This window comes from Cucumis melo, chromosome 3 (genome assembly GCF_025177605.1).
Source record: "Cucumis melo cultivar AY chromosome 3, USDA_Cmelo_AY_1.0, whole genome shotgun sequence".
In the NCBI taxonomy this organism is placed as follows: Eukaryota; Viridiplantae; Streptophyta; class Magnoliopsida; order Cucurbitales; family Cucurbitaceae; genus Cucumis; species Cucumis melo.
Genome location: NC_066859.1, coordinates 888,559 through 905,395, shown reverse-complemented (window position 1 = coordinate 905,395; position 16,837 = coordinate 888,559). Strand labels below are relative to the sequence as shown.

Sequence of the window (16,837 nt, the reverse complement as noted above, 5' to 3'; positions counted from 1 at the left end):
TTGCTCGTGGTAGAGACAGAGACGGCCGGCGGATCCGTAGCTGCTTAAGACCGAAGGGAGATCGAAGATGGAGGCGGCCGCGACGTGCGGATGGTGGCTGCGGCGAACGACCGGTGAAGCTACGCACGCCGACGGAGATGGAGATAGGGACAGAGGACGGAGACGGAGAGGATGGGTGATGGAGACGCGTGCGGAAGAGAAAGACGGAGAGACGCGGCGATGATGCAGAAATGAAGAAGAAAAAGATGGAGGCGGTGGATGGCGGCGGCGCAAGGAAGAGACGAAAATGGATGGGGCGCGCGCGAGGTAGGGTTTCCTTCTTCTCTTTTTTTTTTTTTAAATATATATATATATATATATATGTGTGTGTATTAGGTTAAGGAAATTTTAATAACATTTTTAAAATAATAATAATAATAAATAAAATATTATTAAATGTGTATATATATATTAACTTTTAATAATTCTAAATAATAATAATAATATACCAAATATTATTATATATATATATATGTATTAACCTTTATCTAATTAATTAATAATAATAATAAGATTAATAAAAATCAATAAGAGATAATATTAATATTAATTTATATATATAAAGATTATAATAACAATAATAATAATAATATAGTTTCTATTATATTATTATCATACAAATTTACAACCATAAATTCCCGAATTTCAAAAATAAATCCTAAATTTAAAATTCCCAAAAAATTTAAATAAGGCGGTAAAAGTTTACCTCGAAAGTTTGGGGCGTTACATAATCAAATATCATTAACATTAGTTTCTATTCATACATAAAACTAAATATCATTTGTACAAAAAATCATTTTTCAATTTTTATAGATCATAAATAAACCTCATCAGACTCCGATGGAAAGTTTAGTGGTATATCATACGATGTTTCTCCTTCATTAATCTACAAACAAATATAATTAAATCATCAGTAGAAATCATATAAAATATATACATCAGTAAATATAACATATACTTATTGTTTTAGATTGTTTTCCTTGGTTATCTTTTGTCATTTTTGCTTTTGGAGTTTCGAACACCACATCTGTTTTCACAAACTTCTGATCTTGGTACACAACAATCTGTATACCTATCGGTCCTCTTAAATCTTCTTCATCATCTTCTTCTTCATCATCTTCTGGATATATAGTTTGTTCTTCATTTCTTACTTCCTCCTACCATATATACACATTATATTTGTGTTTAACTATTTCTATAATTTAAAAGTTAAATTCAGTAAATAAGAAATATACCTTTTTATATTCATCGTTCACAATAGAATTATCCTTGTTTGATTTAATATTTTTCAGCCTCGATCCTAGGTATCTTTCACTTCTATCAACCATTTTTTTTCAACTTTATCTTACATATTATCATACAATATAAACTACAGATTATATGATACAATACAACCTTATCTTGCTCAATTACTTTGTGTTTCCTGTTTCATTTGATTTTTAAGAATATAAACATTAAGAAAAACTATGTACAACATGCATTACTTAATTTATGGTTTACACAGAGAATCTGAACTTAAAATTGGTTATTTAAACACCAAATCAACACTTCAATATATACAAACTTCAAACTAGATGTTTAATCATTCAATATATACATGTATTACTTTTGAGATTTGTTTTACACATATCTCTACACTTTAACTAAGGTGATTTAAAAATATAATCATCACCACAACCCTAATTTCTTCGACATTCTAAACACAGTGATGGAAGACTATTAAATAAATACGTTTTGATCCCATATATACCCTTTTAATTACAGATAAGAACAAAAAAAAAAACACTCACCGGAAGGGTAGAATGTTTTTGAACAGAGTGATCGAACCGATTTTCCCGAACGTTGAATGTTTGAGGAAGAATGAGCTTTTAAAAACGCTAATGATCGAATGTTAACGGTGTATCTTTGCGCACGAAACGGAGTTCCATATATACCCCCTTTAATTTCAGATAAGAACAGAAAAAAAAAAACACGCATCGGAAGGGAAGAATGCTTCCGAACATAGTGATGAAATCAACTTGTCCCAAACGTAGAACGTCTGCGGAAGAACGAGCTTGAAAAAACCCCAATGATCGAACGTTGATGGTGTATCTCTGCGCACGAAGGAGAGTAGAATGGTTTCTGCTTTTGTCCGTTATGCGCTTTCCATACATGTTTCAAAATTTCTCATTTTTCACGCCATTAACGTATCAGTTACCCATTTATTTATTTTTTAATTCGTAAATTAATAAAGATGGATAATGTTGTAATTTGGGCTAGACTTTTGTGTAAAAAAATAAGTCCATTTAGGACTTTTATGTAATATATAGGCAAATTAGGCCCATTGTGTAAATTTATATGTCAAATTAGGCTATTTGAGTTAAATCACATTTTTATTTTTTCTTTTGGCAAAATGCACATATGACAGCATGCAGGATGTTTAAATACCAAAATCCGCACATTCACTAACTTTATTCATTCTTTTATTTTAAAATGGTTATATTATTGTTTTTTTAGTAGATTTAGTTTTATTTCAAAATAACCTTACACTAAATCTTAATCCTTAATAATTTATAAACTAAAATTAGCTTTTGTATTAGATCTTAATTTATTTTTGAAATTTAAACTTTTAACTAATTTTCTTCATCTCCATTATGGAACAATACATTGTCATTAACCCTAAACATTTAAGGGTATTTGTTTATTAGTATGTAGGGTGAAAACAACTCTTATCATAACTCCTATTTGATTGAAGTGTACGTCCATTAGAACACATCTTTCAACTAGCTTATTTATCTAATTCAATCTAAACTTTTTCCCTCTTCCAAATATTTAATTTCTTGACTTATATTGTATCGTGATGGTTGCAACAATCCTAATGGTCTTACTGTTGTCGAAGACAACGATGTGTTGTGGTTATTGTTTTTTATTTCTGATTTCTCCTCTAATGGTGTTTCTGTTCGTTGTTGACTATGTTTTATCTTGGTCATCAAATCCAATGCTATAATTTAATCCAATATCTCGTTGAACTTACGTATTTCTTCTTCTTATTATTTTGCACTTTTAACTAGTGTTTTTTTGTTTGAATATTTATGAATTTTTTATGGCAAGTACCTATAAAATTTTATTATTATGATTATATATATACTTGAAATTCTATTTACTTAGATATTTGTAATAATAATTACAATGTAATTATCATATCATAGTGTTTTTGTGTATTTACCTTTGTGTAATTTTAAGTAAATATTATTTTATCAACCTTCTTTTTTCATGACCCTTTTGTTTTTGCTAATTTGTTTCTCAATGTTTCTTATTAAATTTAAATTAACTTATCTAAAAAAATATAGTATTGTGTACATATATATAGCATTGTGTTTATTTGATTGAATGATATTAATTAAAATTTCTATCAATATTTGTTTGACATCTATAATTAGATGTTCATATGATTGAAAAAATAAAGTATCAACTAACATGATTTTGAGAGTGTCACACGCGTATGATATTTTATAAAATATATGAGTTGTTATTAGATTAATAACATGTTCAACCTCTATCATAACATCTTTCTAATATCTCAGATTTAACAATTTGGTTGAAGAATTTGACAATTCATTTTTTATTTCAAAATAACCATATCATTAATTCAGTTAACTAAGTTTCAACCCTTAATAATTTGGAAATCAAAATTATTTTTCGTATATCTTAATTTATTTTTTTATGTTTGTTTTTTCATTTTCTCATGAATCATCTTCGGTCTATTTTTTCTATGTACCTGCATTTGGAATATTACTTTATTAAGGGAATTCCTCTTCTTGACTACTAAAACTTTCGCTTGTTTCATTTTCCAGTCATCCTGTCGGTCTCAATTGCGTCTTACATTTGTCGGGTCTTCTTCTCTTTTGTCCCCTTTAATTATATGAAAAAATTGTTTTAAAAGGTTTACTATATATATATTCTGTTTTTCTTATCCAACAAAATAGGCTTAAGATAAAGTGTTTTCAGATAAAATCTCCCCAAAATCCCGTCTACATCTTATTAATAAAATAATATAAATGATTTTGAGAAAGAGGAAAAAATCAGCCCAAAATCCCCTTGAGACAAAGAAGATGCACCTGTTGTACTTTTGTTTTTTCGAGGGAAGGTTTTGTTCTTAACCAGTGTTGAAATTGCAGGTTGTAGACTTCAAGATCAACAATGGAAGATGGAAAATGAAGATAGTATTTGTGTGCTTCAAATGAGACTATATTTTGTTTTTATTCTTCTTCGTGAAAATACATGATGAAGTTGAAGAAGAGAATATACTTTAAATTTAAATTAAATGTAAATGTAGGATGAATTGGAAAAAAGAGGGTGGAAATTAGGATATGGTTTTCATTCGCACATGTTCCTTCGATCTTACACGAAAGCAAGAGGGATCACCTCAGTTTTATCTCATTTCATGATTAATTGTTTTCCATTTTCCGAAAGGCTTTTGAATAAGTTTCATGGCAAATCACATGTAGTTCATGTACTTGATATTTTCAATATGCCAAATTTGCTTCATTTTCAATAAGTTAGATATGTGACTAACGTGAATGTGAATGAATTGCTAATCTTATCATTTTTATTAGTTTTGATTTGATCCAACCACACAAATTTGATTAAGTTTGGATTTCTTTAACATAAGAAAAATTTGATATATTTTTATTTTTTTTTATAATCTCCGAATATATTTGTTTATTAACAAAAAAAAAAATAATTTCGATTTAACCAAAAATATTTCATTAACGAAGTTGAATTTTTTTTTTTTTTTTAAAATATAGAAAGTCAAACTCAATAAATTAAATCATTTGGTTAAAACTAAATAAATAAATAAATAAATAAATAAAAAGGAATTTTTAAAAAAAATAAAAAAGATTTCACAAACTATTTACGAATATTTAATGAAAGTTATATTTTTGATAATTTTCCAATAAAACCCTCAAGGCTTAAAGCTGAGTTTTTCTCATAAATTGAGGGGAAAAAAAAGCTGAAATTTGAGAGATCCTTTTTACTTATTTATGCCCTCATTGTTTGTTCATTGGATTGGACTATAAATAAAGTTTTAAACTTGACGGCATTCCATTTTCCACACGATCAGGATCAGCTCCCGCGGTTCAAACTTTCCCCCTTCCAAATCCAAATTCACAATCATCATCTCATCCCAATTCCTCCCACCAGATTCATGATTAGAAGGAAAAATTGATCGATGATGAATCGGAAATTCTGCAACTGCGCTATCTGTGAGAATTCAAATCAAGCTTCCATTTGCACCGGTTGCGTCAATCTCAGGTATCCAGCTTCTTCAACACTCTGATTAACTTCCCTGCTTCATTCGGAGTAGATGCTTGTTGAATTCTACTCATCTTTTTCGTTTCAATTTTCCGGCAGATTGAATGACTACAATGCTTCGTTGAAATCATTGAGAGCTCGGCGAGATATCTTGTATTCGAGGTTGAGTGATGTGCTTGTGGCAAAGGTTTGGTGGTGTTCATCATTCATTTTCGCTCTCTTTAATTTTCTCCATGTTTGAGGTTTAACTGTCGTCAATGTTTCTTTCTGAAATTCCTCCACCAAATTCCCGGGAAAAGAATCTTGGTAGAGTTGCTTGCTAGAAGTTGCTGACGATGCTGCTATTTTTTCAATAATTCTTTTGTTATTTCATCAATTATTAAATAGCATTCGATCTTATGATTTTACTTCGGCTTCGTGTAGTTCCATTCCTTTACTGCTGGTTATTATATAGGGAATAGTATTATTTATCCATGCAATGTACTTGTGGAGCAAAGTGCCTTGGTCCAGAAATTTTAATTTGTTTGATTGTTGCTTCTCAGGGGAAGGCAGACGACCAATTAAACTGGAGAGTGACAAGGAATGAGAAACTTACGAGGTTAAGGGAGAAACTCACACGCAGTAGAGAGCAACTCGAGCAAGGTTTTTGAACCTTCAATAGAACATTTGAAAGCAATGTATTTTCTTAGACGTTTGCTAAATTATGTTATGTATAAGTGCTTATCAAATTTAAAAAATTATTTTATTCGATCAGGAAAGGCAGAGATTGAGATGAAATCCTTTGATCTCCAATTGAAATATGCAATGCTTGAATCAGCCCGTTCAGTGGTACTCCATTTATTTATTTTCAATTTATACTAGTTGTATTACCTTTCCTCCTCTCTATTTAAACATCCCATGAGAATGGTCGTTTGTGGATTTTTTGATGCAGTTGGAAAAACAACGAGTCGAACAACTGGAGAAGGCATATCCTGACCTTATTAGCACCAAGAATCTGGGACATGTATGAACTATATTCACCTTTTAATATGGACTTTATTTTCTAACCTGTCTTTTAAATGTCGTTTATTTCTAATATATTTTTGCATTAATATACTTGATTACATGTGCCATTTTATCTGCACGAACTGTTTAGGCTAAAAAAAAATAGGGGCGTGTTTGAACATATATAAATGTAGACAGTTAAACTGTACTTTGTTGATGCCTGATAGAATTATGGTTCCCAATCTCCACCACCCCCACACCCACATCGAACTATGCTGAAGATTTCTTTTTATTTTTTAGTTGGACCTCCTTCACATTTAACTTTATGCTTAATGTAAAAATGTTTTATGGAGACAGATGGCAATCACCTCTGAACGCCTTCACAAACAATCTGTGGTCATAAAACAACTATGCAAATTGTTTCCACAACGTCGGGTAAGCTCTTATCTGTATGTTTGTTTCACTTCCTGACTGCTTTGTACATGCTACTCACTGCTGTTTGTTTCTAATGAATCATCTTTTTTCGTAGACAACTTGATTACATGTTGCACAAAAATGTATTTGGATCTTTTCCCACAGTTACACTTTAGTATTCTCTTATTTCCATATGAAAATAACTTTTCTTGAAGCTAGTACAGAAACTATCAGGTCCGCTTACTCAAATCTTTCTCCTTTTCTTTTCTTTTTGTCTTAAGAAGTTTAGCATCTGGTCTAGTATGAGCCTTATAGAGTTAAAGCTGCAACACATTTCCTTGCATTAATGCAGTGCTTCGTTTTGGAATAATCGGAAATGGTTCTTACAGGAAAACTACAATTTCAAACCTCTGTATAACCATGAATTAAAATTTTCTACTTGCATATGAAATAATGCCCTCCTATCTCCCTTCGGCACATACTTGTAGCTAGAAGTGCTATCAGTTTAAGCCAAGGGCTCAGACCTTTTAATTTTTGGTTGCTAATCTATTTTTACTAATAAAATTAAAAAGGGATAAACTTTTTTTGGAGTAGTATACACAATCAAGCTAAAGAACATGCTCAGTCCATTAAGTTAAGAAAATGTTTCAATAGGACGATAGTAGTTTTTTGTTTGCTGACAGATGTTTTCCCTAATGTGTCCACCTTCAAAATATGATTGTAGGTACTAGTTCGTGGAGATAAAGAAGTGGGACCCGGTGAACCATTTGATCAAATCTGTAATGTGAGCTTACCAAGAAGTCTGGATCCCCATTCTGTTGAACCATATGAGCTTTCAGCTTCTTTAGGGTATCTTCTTCTCTGTCTGAACTTGATGGTTGGGTTTTGAATATTTGTGGTTTTATCTGTACGATGCAACACAGTTTTTGTACGATTATGCTGCCTTGGATTCATTTTGTTCTTCCTGTTGGGAATATGCTGTCTCATCTTCTGCACTCCTTACTCTCAATTGTTATTGATGAGGGCTTCTTCCTGCATTCTTTTATAATCCGATGTTATCTTCTCATTTATTTGATGTCTCCTTGATTTAATTGGCAGATATATGGTGCAACTTCTAAATCTTGTTGTTCAATATTTGGCTGCACCTGCTCTTCACAACTCGGGTTTTGCCGTATGTACAGTTTTTAAAATTTCTATCCCTACGATGGCTTGGTTAAAATATTTGACAAAAAAGAAAAAGTTGTTGCTTATCAAAGTCACTGCAAATTATTTTGTAATTTTTTTGTTTTCTAATTATGGGGATGGTTAAAATTGTGAATTTTATCAAAAATCTTGATGATGGTTTAATTGAACATAGGGTGTTATCATGGCTACAAAACTCCCTTTTATGTGCCAGAAGTTTTAAGGGGTTTAGTAAATTTACATTTTATGAGATGAAAGGATTTCATCTATAAGTCATTCAGATTTAAATTAATAATTTTTTAGTTTTCATTCGTAGTTGTTATTTTTGGCACATCTTCTTTTAGTTGTTTATTCATTCACCTATGCACATATTGTAGGGTTCTTGTTCACGCATATGGCAAAGGGATTCGTATTGGAACGCTTGCCCATCTTCTCGAAGGTAAGTTGATTGAATTTGTAACCTGCATTCCGAAGTCTTATTCGTCAACTTTTGGACTGAAAGTGATAATTTTGCAGCAATGAGTATCCAGTTTTTATGCCACGTCAAAGTTATTGTTCAACAAGCGGGGAAAATTCATGGTCTGATAAAAGCTCTAGTAACTTTGGTGTTGCTTCGTTGGAATCAGAGAGGAAACCACATTTAAGTTCACTTGAAAATAGAAGCTTCAATTACTCTTCCGCTTCTCCACATTCTATTGAATCGCACAAGGATTTGCAGAAAGGGATTGCCCTCCTAAAGAAAAGTGTAGCGTGTGTTACTGCATATGGCTATAACTCCCTTTCTTTAGACGTTCCTTCTGAAGCTTCAACTTTTGAAGCATTTGCTAAATTATTGGCTACTCTTTCTTCATCAAAGGAAGTGCGTTCTGTTTTTTCCCTCAAAATGAATTCTTCCAGGTATTTCCATCCAAATTTCACTTTTAGGATTTTCTCTGACTTTTAAACTTGCTTCACTAAGTTTTGTTGTCATACAAGAAAAGGGAAAATATAGTTGGGCAATATTTTTAGTCATACTGATACGCTTTGTTATATCTTCTGCACTCAAGGTCCACCAAGCACATTCAGAAACCGATCAAGTCTACATGGAATGTGAATTCCATCTCATCCAGCATGCTGTTCGAGAGTGGACATTCACAAATAATGGTATGATTTTGCAACTTGACGTTGATTTAGTATGTTACTTGCATCAATAATTTCTTTAGGTTCTCCCCCCTATCATCTTTTGTTAAAAATTTTGGTGATTTTAAATAAATGATTACAACCATAACTGTCTGGGTCTCCCCACCATTAAACATTACCCTCATTTAGATTGTATACTTTGATGTTTGTTAGTTACCATCACAATAAATCCGTCATGTTAAAATCAACTGGAGATGCATGCAGATTTCTCCTGTTATTTCTTCTATATTGTCGTGTCATCTTCTTACTTGGTTATTTCATATTCCTCTTCCCTTATTATTTTCCAAAATGTAAAATTAATGAAACCCCATAGATTTAAAATAGAGAGAATGAACAATCTTGAGAGTACTGTCTGCATATCTGCAGAACTTGGTTTTGTTATTTATTTATTTTTGCGTATGAATGCAGAAAACCAATTATGAGAGTAACCTTCCAAGTTCTGCTTCGAGTTATCTCTATGCCACCGAGTTCTCTGATGCTGGAAAGAATGATTCCACCATTGAAGGATGGGACCTCGTAGAGCATCCAACTTTTCCTCCTCCACCTTCCCAAGCCGAAGACATCGAGCATTGGACTCGAGCAATGTTCATTGATGCCACCAAACGGTAATTTAATGGGTAACTAAACTAATACTCTTTTCTATTTTTTGTTTTATTTTCTAAAGGTGCCACCAATTAGTGATGCTATTTCATCTCACTTAATAAAAAACACCCAATATTACTTATCTCAAGCTGTTTGTTTCTCTTGTACATGCTTTAAATTTTCCTTGCCCAATGCTGTTTCTACTTTGTAGATTATGTTTTGAAAAACACCCATCCACATATACAAACACAAGAAAGATTGATCAATCAATTGTAATTTCCGAGTTTTGAAGATTTATTAGCATATATCCTCGGATCAAATGTGTCTTGATTTTAGTTGCCTTGCAGTTCAAACTGGATACAAAAGAAAAGAAAAATACTTGGTGCATCTCGAGTAACACTCATCTATGTGTACCCCTCCAAATTGTCTCATTATAATTTGTCACGTGTCAAATCCTTTTTATTTTTTTTTTTAGTTTTCAATTTTTGCTGCGAATGGAGGAGAACGCCCGAAGATGTGTGCATCTGAGTATTACCAGATACAAAATATAATGTTTCTGACTATTGCACTTTTGCAGTTAGATAATATCGTTGCAGTATTTGTATTTTAGTGAAATTGTTGTCAAGTGTGTTTTGCAACGACAAGCAACCAAAACAAAAGCTCTCTTGGAAGAAAATACAATGCATTAGCTCCCAGCTCTTGCTCATTAACCCCTTTGTTTTATTAATTCTTTTAACACTTTATGATCATTATAATAGTATCATTTTTAGGCTACTAAATGCATATTTATTTCCCTGTTCTTTTCCGTTTGGTATCACATCAGGTACATGAAAGATAGCGCGAGAAAGTGAAGTAGTCGGAACTGCCCAATGCGAAATTATGGAGACTTCAAAAGGTGTATATCTCTGGACATATTTAGGTTTAGGATAACTTTTATTATTCCATCATATCTGGATTTATTTAGAATTAGGATAACTTGTAGCTATTCCATCGTCTTACCCAATATTATTCTTGAATTATTATTTTCCCCCTTTTTTTTTTAATGGGTGCACATAGAGAAGTTGGTTCATGGGGGGTTTTTCAAATGTATATAGAAATTGGCCTTTAAAATTAGTTAATTCCCTTTGGTGTCATATTTTACTTTTACTCTCCTCGAAGTTGATTTCACTAGACACGAAGGCAAACACTAAGGTTCCCCTCTCTGATCGCTATTTGATTTTTAGTTTGTGAAAATCAGACTTATAAACGCCACTTTCACATAGGATTGGTTGGTTATTTTAGTTTATGGATTATAAGAATTTGTGCATAGAATTTAGACTATTTTAGTTTGGGTAGAAAATAGTAAATAATCTCCATAATAATGAAGTAGATAATTGTTTGTTATAAATAATTGCATACATTCACTTTTGTAGATGATATATAATAATTAAATTCTCTTTTACCACTGGTTTAAGTTTTTGGGTTAATTGGTAATTTAAACAATGACACTTCCTACTAATGTTTTAATCAATTAAGTCAAAACTTAGTAACTACAGAGGGCAGTTTTCAAAAATTTGGTTTAAAAAGTGTTATATTGTTCAAGTTTGTAAAATTATGTAAATTGCAACGTGCATATTTAACAATAGAAAGAGCAGTAGTCTTTGTTGAATCAATCGAAGAACTTTCATACAAAACTAAAAACATTAGTGCATACACAAACGCTATAACACTAAGATAGCGATTGCTTTGTTGAGGTCAAATTGGCTGATGAGCTCAGCCATGTCTTGAGAGCTTTTAGTATCCAAAACTTACAGTTGGAAGCAGTCTCATTAGGATAATTAGAAAGTGCTTTCACAGTTAGCATATTTTTCCTTCTCACTTCTTTTTATCTTTTTCCTACTTCTTTCTCTTCTTTGGTGGTGGAAGAGTTTCTTCGTCATCCTCTTCTCCTTCAAAGTTGTCTTCCTCTGCATCTTCTTCATCTACGTCATCATCGTCTTCATTATTATCTTCATTGTTCTCATCGCTCCCACCATCATCATTTTCTTCTTCGTCATCACCACCCTCACCACTATTCTCACTCCCACCGTCACCATTATCATTGCTACCATCTTCTTCTCCGTTAGCACCATCTTTAGTAGGAGCATTTTTACCTTCTTCTTCTCCATTTTCATGCACATCTTGACCGTCTCCAAGTTCGTTATCACTGTCGTTATTCTCATTCTCATTTTCTTCTCCATCAGTCAGCCTTGTCGTCTGACATTTCCTAGACTTGGATTTCCTTTTCTCGTTGGATGCATCAATGACATCCATCTTATTCGAATCAAGGAACTGGATGAACGATCAAATTTGAATTCAATTCACAAAAATATACCCCGACAGTGAGTTAAACAAAATGCAAGAAAGAGCTAAGCTATTATAAACGATCTCCCAAAAGGAACCAAAAAAGTAGAAGCATGATAATAAGAAAAGAATAAAGGAATAAACGGAACTACAAAAAGGGATGTGATTCGATTCGTTGTGGCCATGGGAGGAGGGTGAACATAATGGGTCAGGGAAGGCATTTGTTGAGCCACAAATTATAGAACAAAGACAAGACTGAAGTTTATGTGAAAACTAAATGGCTTGGATTTAATTTATGCATCAGATTTAAATTATTAACACAAACATTCCTTTTAGAAAAAAAAAAAATTGTGCCAAACTTTTATTGCTGTTTCCTATATTTGCAAATTTTGCTTATGTTCATCTAGTTTTTTTATTTTTAATTTACTTTTATATTGTGTAAATATTTTACCAAACTTTCTAGTTTTGACAAATTTTCTTCGTTTTTTATATTCGCAATGTTTCTGAAAATTTCATATTTGCAATATTTGTGAAAAATTTCAGTTGCCCTTTTTTTTATCTTTTGAAAACATCAATTTCTCATCCTTGACATCTAGATTTTTTTTCCCCATCAAGTCCTTACTATCTATGTAAGTTACAAGTCCATCAACAAAATACTGACCTCATATAAATTCATTAGAAAAAAAAAAAAAAAAGTTATAGATTTGATTGAATAGACACGGTTGTTCATTAATAAAAACCTTACCAACTTTGAATTACTTAACCTGAGGTTTCCCATGTAGAGCCAAAAGAAAATTCAAATTCCTAATTTATTGGTTGAGAATAAATTTGTAAATCACATGAATTATATTCAACTAGGAAAAGTTATAAATAAGAAAACTATCCTGTGCCAATAAATTTTGATTTTTTGAGAGAGAGAAAAAGGTTAAATTATCACTTTTTTGCTATGTGATAAATGAAGAGAAGATAGGAAAGATGGACCACACCTATTTGTTACCCTAAATATAATATGGTAATAACACCTAACAATCGCATCAAAATCATTTTTGAATGAACTTGAACATACCACCATGTTTTTTGTTTTTTCAACTCTTGGTAGTTGGTAGGCCACTCATTAAAATAAAGCAACAAGATTTAAGACACAATGGAAGAGAATTATATATTATGCTTAGAATGAGACCAAAAAAAAAAAAAAAAAAAAAAGAAACGTCAAAATAGGGATTAAGAGTGAAAGTAGTGTTGTTTTAATAAGCAATAATGCAAAAATAGGGTAGATTGGAAACATTAATTTGGTGCTATTCCATTTAGTAACTTGAAAGAAAAGACTGAATCTCCATAAATTTTATTTTATTTTTTTTATTTCTTTCTTTTTCTTTTTCTTTTTTTTTTTTTAATTCGGACCCACCCAAATCTCTTTTTCAGATACTATTCTCAGTTTTTCTCCTTTTCAACCTTTTTTTTTAGTTTTATTTTTTAGATTTGCACAACTCTAACATTGTTTTATTTTTATATGAAACTATGTATATTCTTTCTCTAATTTTTTAGAAAATTTGAAAAATTTAATCCACCACTTTCCTACATTACTGAATTTAGTTAATGAACTTTATATATACATATACATATATTTTGTGCAAAAATAGGCTTTTCGCCTCAAGATGTGAAATCTGGAACGTTAGTATTTTTTATTTTCTAGTTTTGAAAAGAAATTAGGCATTTCAATCCCTTTCCATTTTCTTCTTCTTCTTCTTCTTCTTCTTCTTCTTCTTCTTCTTCTTCTTCTTCTTCTTCTTCTTCTTCTTTCCATTTTTTTATTTTAAATCTTTTTATTATATTAAAAAAAAAAAAAAAAAAAAAAACTCCGTTTTCCTCCTTTTCCCCTTTTTGTTTTTGTTTTTTTAATTTTTACTTGAGATATAAGTCCACAAACTTAGTCCACCATTTTTTTTTACTTAGAAATTGAGATAGAATTAGTGAACTTCACGTATTGTTTTTACTTGACGTCACAAAATATGAATTCCCATTTGTTTTTAATTGTTTTCTAATATCATTTGTATAAAAAGAATTATTTATTTTAAATCCTTAAATTTGAAACTTAATTTGTTGATAAAATCATCTTTTAAGAGTTTTTAACATTTGAAAATTATCTACAATATATTTTACAAGATTTAAGAACCATAGAAAATCGGACATAAAGTCCACAAAAATTTTGAACTCAAACAAATATAGAAAACCTTCCAATAAAATAAAACAATTAAAAAATGAAAAGAAAAGAGTAAAAACATTGTAGAGTTTGTAAACTTTAACAGATAAAAACAAAATTAAAAGAAAAAAAAATAAAAGTTCGTGGCATTATTAAAAAAAGCTAGAGAGAAAAAATCCACCCTCACCCGTAAAGTCAAATAATTTAAAAAATGAAAGAGAAAAAAGTTAGGGAAAATCTCAACAAATAAAACGAGGTTGAAAACAAAGAGAGAGAGAATGGAGTCATACGTATTGGAAAAAACAATTGTAAAAAGTAGTTTTTAAAAAATTGACTAAAGTCAAAAAAAAAAAAAAAATTCTCATTTATGAAGATTCTTAATAATGATAAAATTTTGGCTATATTTTTACGAATAATCTTAAAAGTTCCATGTTTTTGCAAATAATTTTGGGATGTGCATAGTTTGTGGAGAAAAAAAATATGAATTAACTTAAAACAATGAATGCTGTCATTCCTTCCAATCTAAAAAATTTGAATTGAATCAAATTGAGTTGGCAGGTTGGTTTTTTCTAAATATTCCTATAAAATATCATTACTTTTACCTGGTTTCAATCTAAAAATTTTGTTGATCAGCTCAATACTTCAGTAAAAATAATCCGAAGAAAAATATCAAGTGGGGTTAAACCTTGGTTTAAGATTAAAAGAGAAGGTAACGAATGTTTTTTGATATTATTTTCGTTATAAATATAATATAAAGGAAATAAAGTTCAAGAAAGTTCTGCTTAGAAGAAGATTTAAAAAAACGGAAAATAAAATGTCTAAAAAGTCAGAGGACAACGAACCTCGGGAGTCTCACCTATCATGAGTTTTAAATAAAGACAAAATATGATCTATGCTTTTCAAGTGTTAAGTTCTATATATATATATATATATATATATATATATTTATATATGTTCTTTTGATATAGTCGTATGTTCCGTTTCAGTCTGTAGTCGTTTGCATTATAACAATTTAAATGAGGTTTAAATCTAATGTTCTTCTTCAACTTTAATCTTAAAAAAAAGAGTTCATTTTAGTCAGAAAAATTTATAATAATTATATTACGTTTTGAAATATTTTTCTTTAATTTATTTGTCCCGAATGAACTTACTACAAGTTAAACAAAGTTTTATCACCAATTCGAAATTAAAGTTTGGATAATTCCATTTTATATTGTCAGTAATATATATATATATATATATATATATATATCAAAAGTGAAAGACTAAAATAAAATAAAATAAAACTAAAAATTTAGAATAAAAAATTTAAAGTCTAATTTACAAAAACGTTTTAAATATTTAAAAACATAATAAAATATTAAAGACGGAATATTTATAAATATTTTGTTTTAGCTTTGAAAACACATTTCAGTTCTTAAATGTATTTGAATTTGAACATTAACGATATAATCTCAGGAGATATCGTATTGTAATAACAATTAAACAGGTAAAGAACACGGGGTATTGTTCCCACTTAAAATCACTTTCTGCTTCTAAACTTTTCTAAAAGCAAATTTCAAAAGCTCACAAAATATATATATATATATATATATATATATATATATATATTTAAAATAATAAAAAACAGAATCAACATAACAAAAACGATCATTAACGAAGTTGAAAGAAGAAAAGAGCGGTATAACTTCACCTCAGTTGAAGCAAGCAACTCGGCCAAAGCAACAAAGCCAAACAGCGTCGCCGAAATGCCTGCGGCAAACGTTAGGAGCAAACGCTGATGAACGGAAGAATTTTCGATCTCCATTGTTGTACGGTCCAAAAAATCTACGAACAAATAGAACGCAAAAACAACCTACTAAGTTAGATCTACTCACAATCCAGTTTGAACAACCGCAAGATCGTAATAAAAAACAACCAAATTTTAAAAAATTAGACGAACATTAAAAAAAAAAAATACAGAATCGAAAACCTCGAATCATCATCTATTCCAGATCTGAAAACCTAACAACTAATAGAAACAGAAAACGAAGAAGAAGAAGAAGAAGAAGAAGAAGAAAATAGAAAAAATACGTAGAATAACGTTAAAGCGTTACCTGTGAAGTAGTGCAGCAGCAAGAAGAAATGTGTAGTGAGGGAGAGAGAATTTGAAGGAAAAAAGAAGAAAGAAAACGAGAGAGAGAAACAGCGGGAAAGTGAAAGAAAATGAGGGGAAAATGAAGAATCGGAAGAAAAGGAAAGCGGAGAATCAATTTAGTGTGAGAAGAAGAGAAATGAAGAGAGTGTGAGGGAGGTTTGAATAAGTGAGGTGGCAGAATTAGGAGCGTTGGATATGATTGTGTTGAAGAGAGCGAGAAGAGATGATGGAGATTGAAGGAATCTGAGAAAGGGTGTGTGTTTGGTTACGGGGTTAATTAATGGTGGGAATGGAATTAGAATATAATAATAAAAAACAAAAAATAGAGAGTATCAATTCTTCTTCTTCTTTTTTTTTTTTTTTTTTTTTAAAAAAAATCTCATTTATTTCTTTTTTTTCATAAAGAAGAGATTCTTTTTATGGGTTATAACTTATAGATCCCCTTTTTGTGTATAATTTCTGTTTTGGGTGAGAAGTCTTTTTTAATTTATACATTACATTTT

At 30.5% G+C, this 16,837-nt stretch overlaps 2 protein-coding genes across 4 annotated transcripts; one reads left to right on the top strand and one right to left on the bottom strand.

Annotated features, from left to right (window-relative positions):
* Nucleotides 1–5,096: 5,096 nt before the first annotated feature.
* Nucleotides 5,097–10,808, top strand: LOC103485428 (uncharacterized). 2 transcript variants are annotated; one of them, XM_008443018.3, is made up of 13 exons: nt 5,097–5,334; nt 5,434–5,521; nt 5,877–5,976; nt 6,089–6,162; nt 6,266–6,337; nt 6,676–6,753; nt 7,457–7,581; nt 7,831–7,903; nt 8,292–8,353; nt 8,431–8,811; nt 8,961–9,057; nt 9,502–9,710; nt 10,499–10,808. In XM_008443018.3, exons 1-12 carry the CDS (start codon nt 5,252–5,254, stop codon nt 9,700–9,702), a joined length of 1,434 nt encoding a protein of 477 aa, XP_008441240.2. In that variant the 5' UTR covers nt 5,097–5,251; the 3' UTR covers nt 9,703–9,710; nt 10,499–10,808. The 2 variants fall into 2 exon arrangements, with proteins under 2 accessions (XP_008441240.2, XP_008441239.2); XM_008443017.3 differs by having other exon boundaries at nt 5,098–5,334; nt 9,502–9,698.
* Nucleotides 10,809–11,289: 481 nt separating this feature from the next.
* LOC103485427 (uncharacterized) lies at nt 11,290–16,522 on the bottom strand. 2 transcript variants are annotated; one of them, XM_008443016.3, is made up of 3 exons: nt 16,294–16,522; nt 15,891–16,024; nt 11,290–11,985 (listed from the first exon to the last, which is right to left on the bottom strand). In XM_008443016.3, the coding sequence occupies exons 2-3, from the start codon at nt 16,002–16,004 to the stop codon at nt 11,551–11,553; spliced, it is 549 nt and encodes a 182-aa protein (XP_008441238.1). In that variant the 5' UTR covers nt 16,005–16,024; nt 16,294–16,522; the 3' UTR covers nt 11,290–11,550. The 2 variants fall into 2 exon arrangements, with proteins under 2 accessions (XP_008441238.1, XP_050937944.1); XM_051081987.1 differs by having other exon boundaries at nt 16,170–16,295.
* Between the last annotated feature and the right edge of the window lie 315 nt (nt 16,523–16,837).

Bases quoted from the DNA above. Each gene is read 5' to 3' on its own strand.
- LOC103485427 (XM_051081987.1), bottom strand. The intron at 11,986-15,890 runs GTGAAGTTATAC...TCGTTCATCCAG, and splicing joins AGTTGCTTGCTTCAACTGAG to TTCCTTGATTCGAATAAGAT.
- LOC103485428 (XM_008443017.3), top strand. From the start codon at position 5,252: ATGATGAATCGGAAATTCTGCAACTGCGCTATCTGTGAGAATTCAAAT. The intron at 6,163-6,265 runs GTACTCCATTTA...TTTTTGATGCAG, and splicing joins TTGAATCAGCCCGTTCAGTG to TTGGAAAAACAACGAGTCGA. The intron at 6,754-7,456 runs GTAAGCTCTTAT...ATATGATTGTAG, and splicing joins AATTGTTTCCACAACGTCGG to GTACTAGTTCGTGGAGATAA.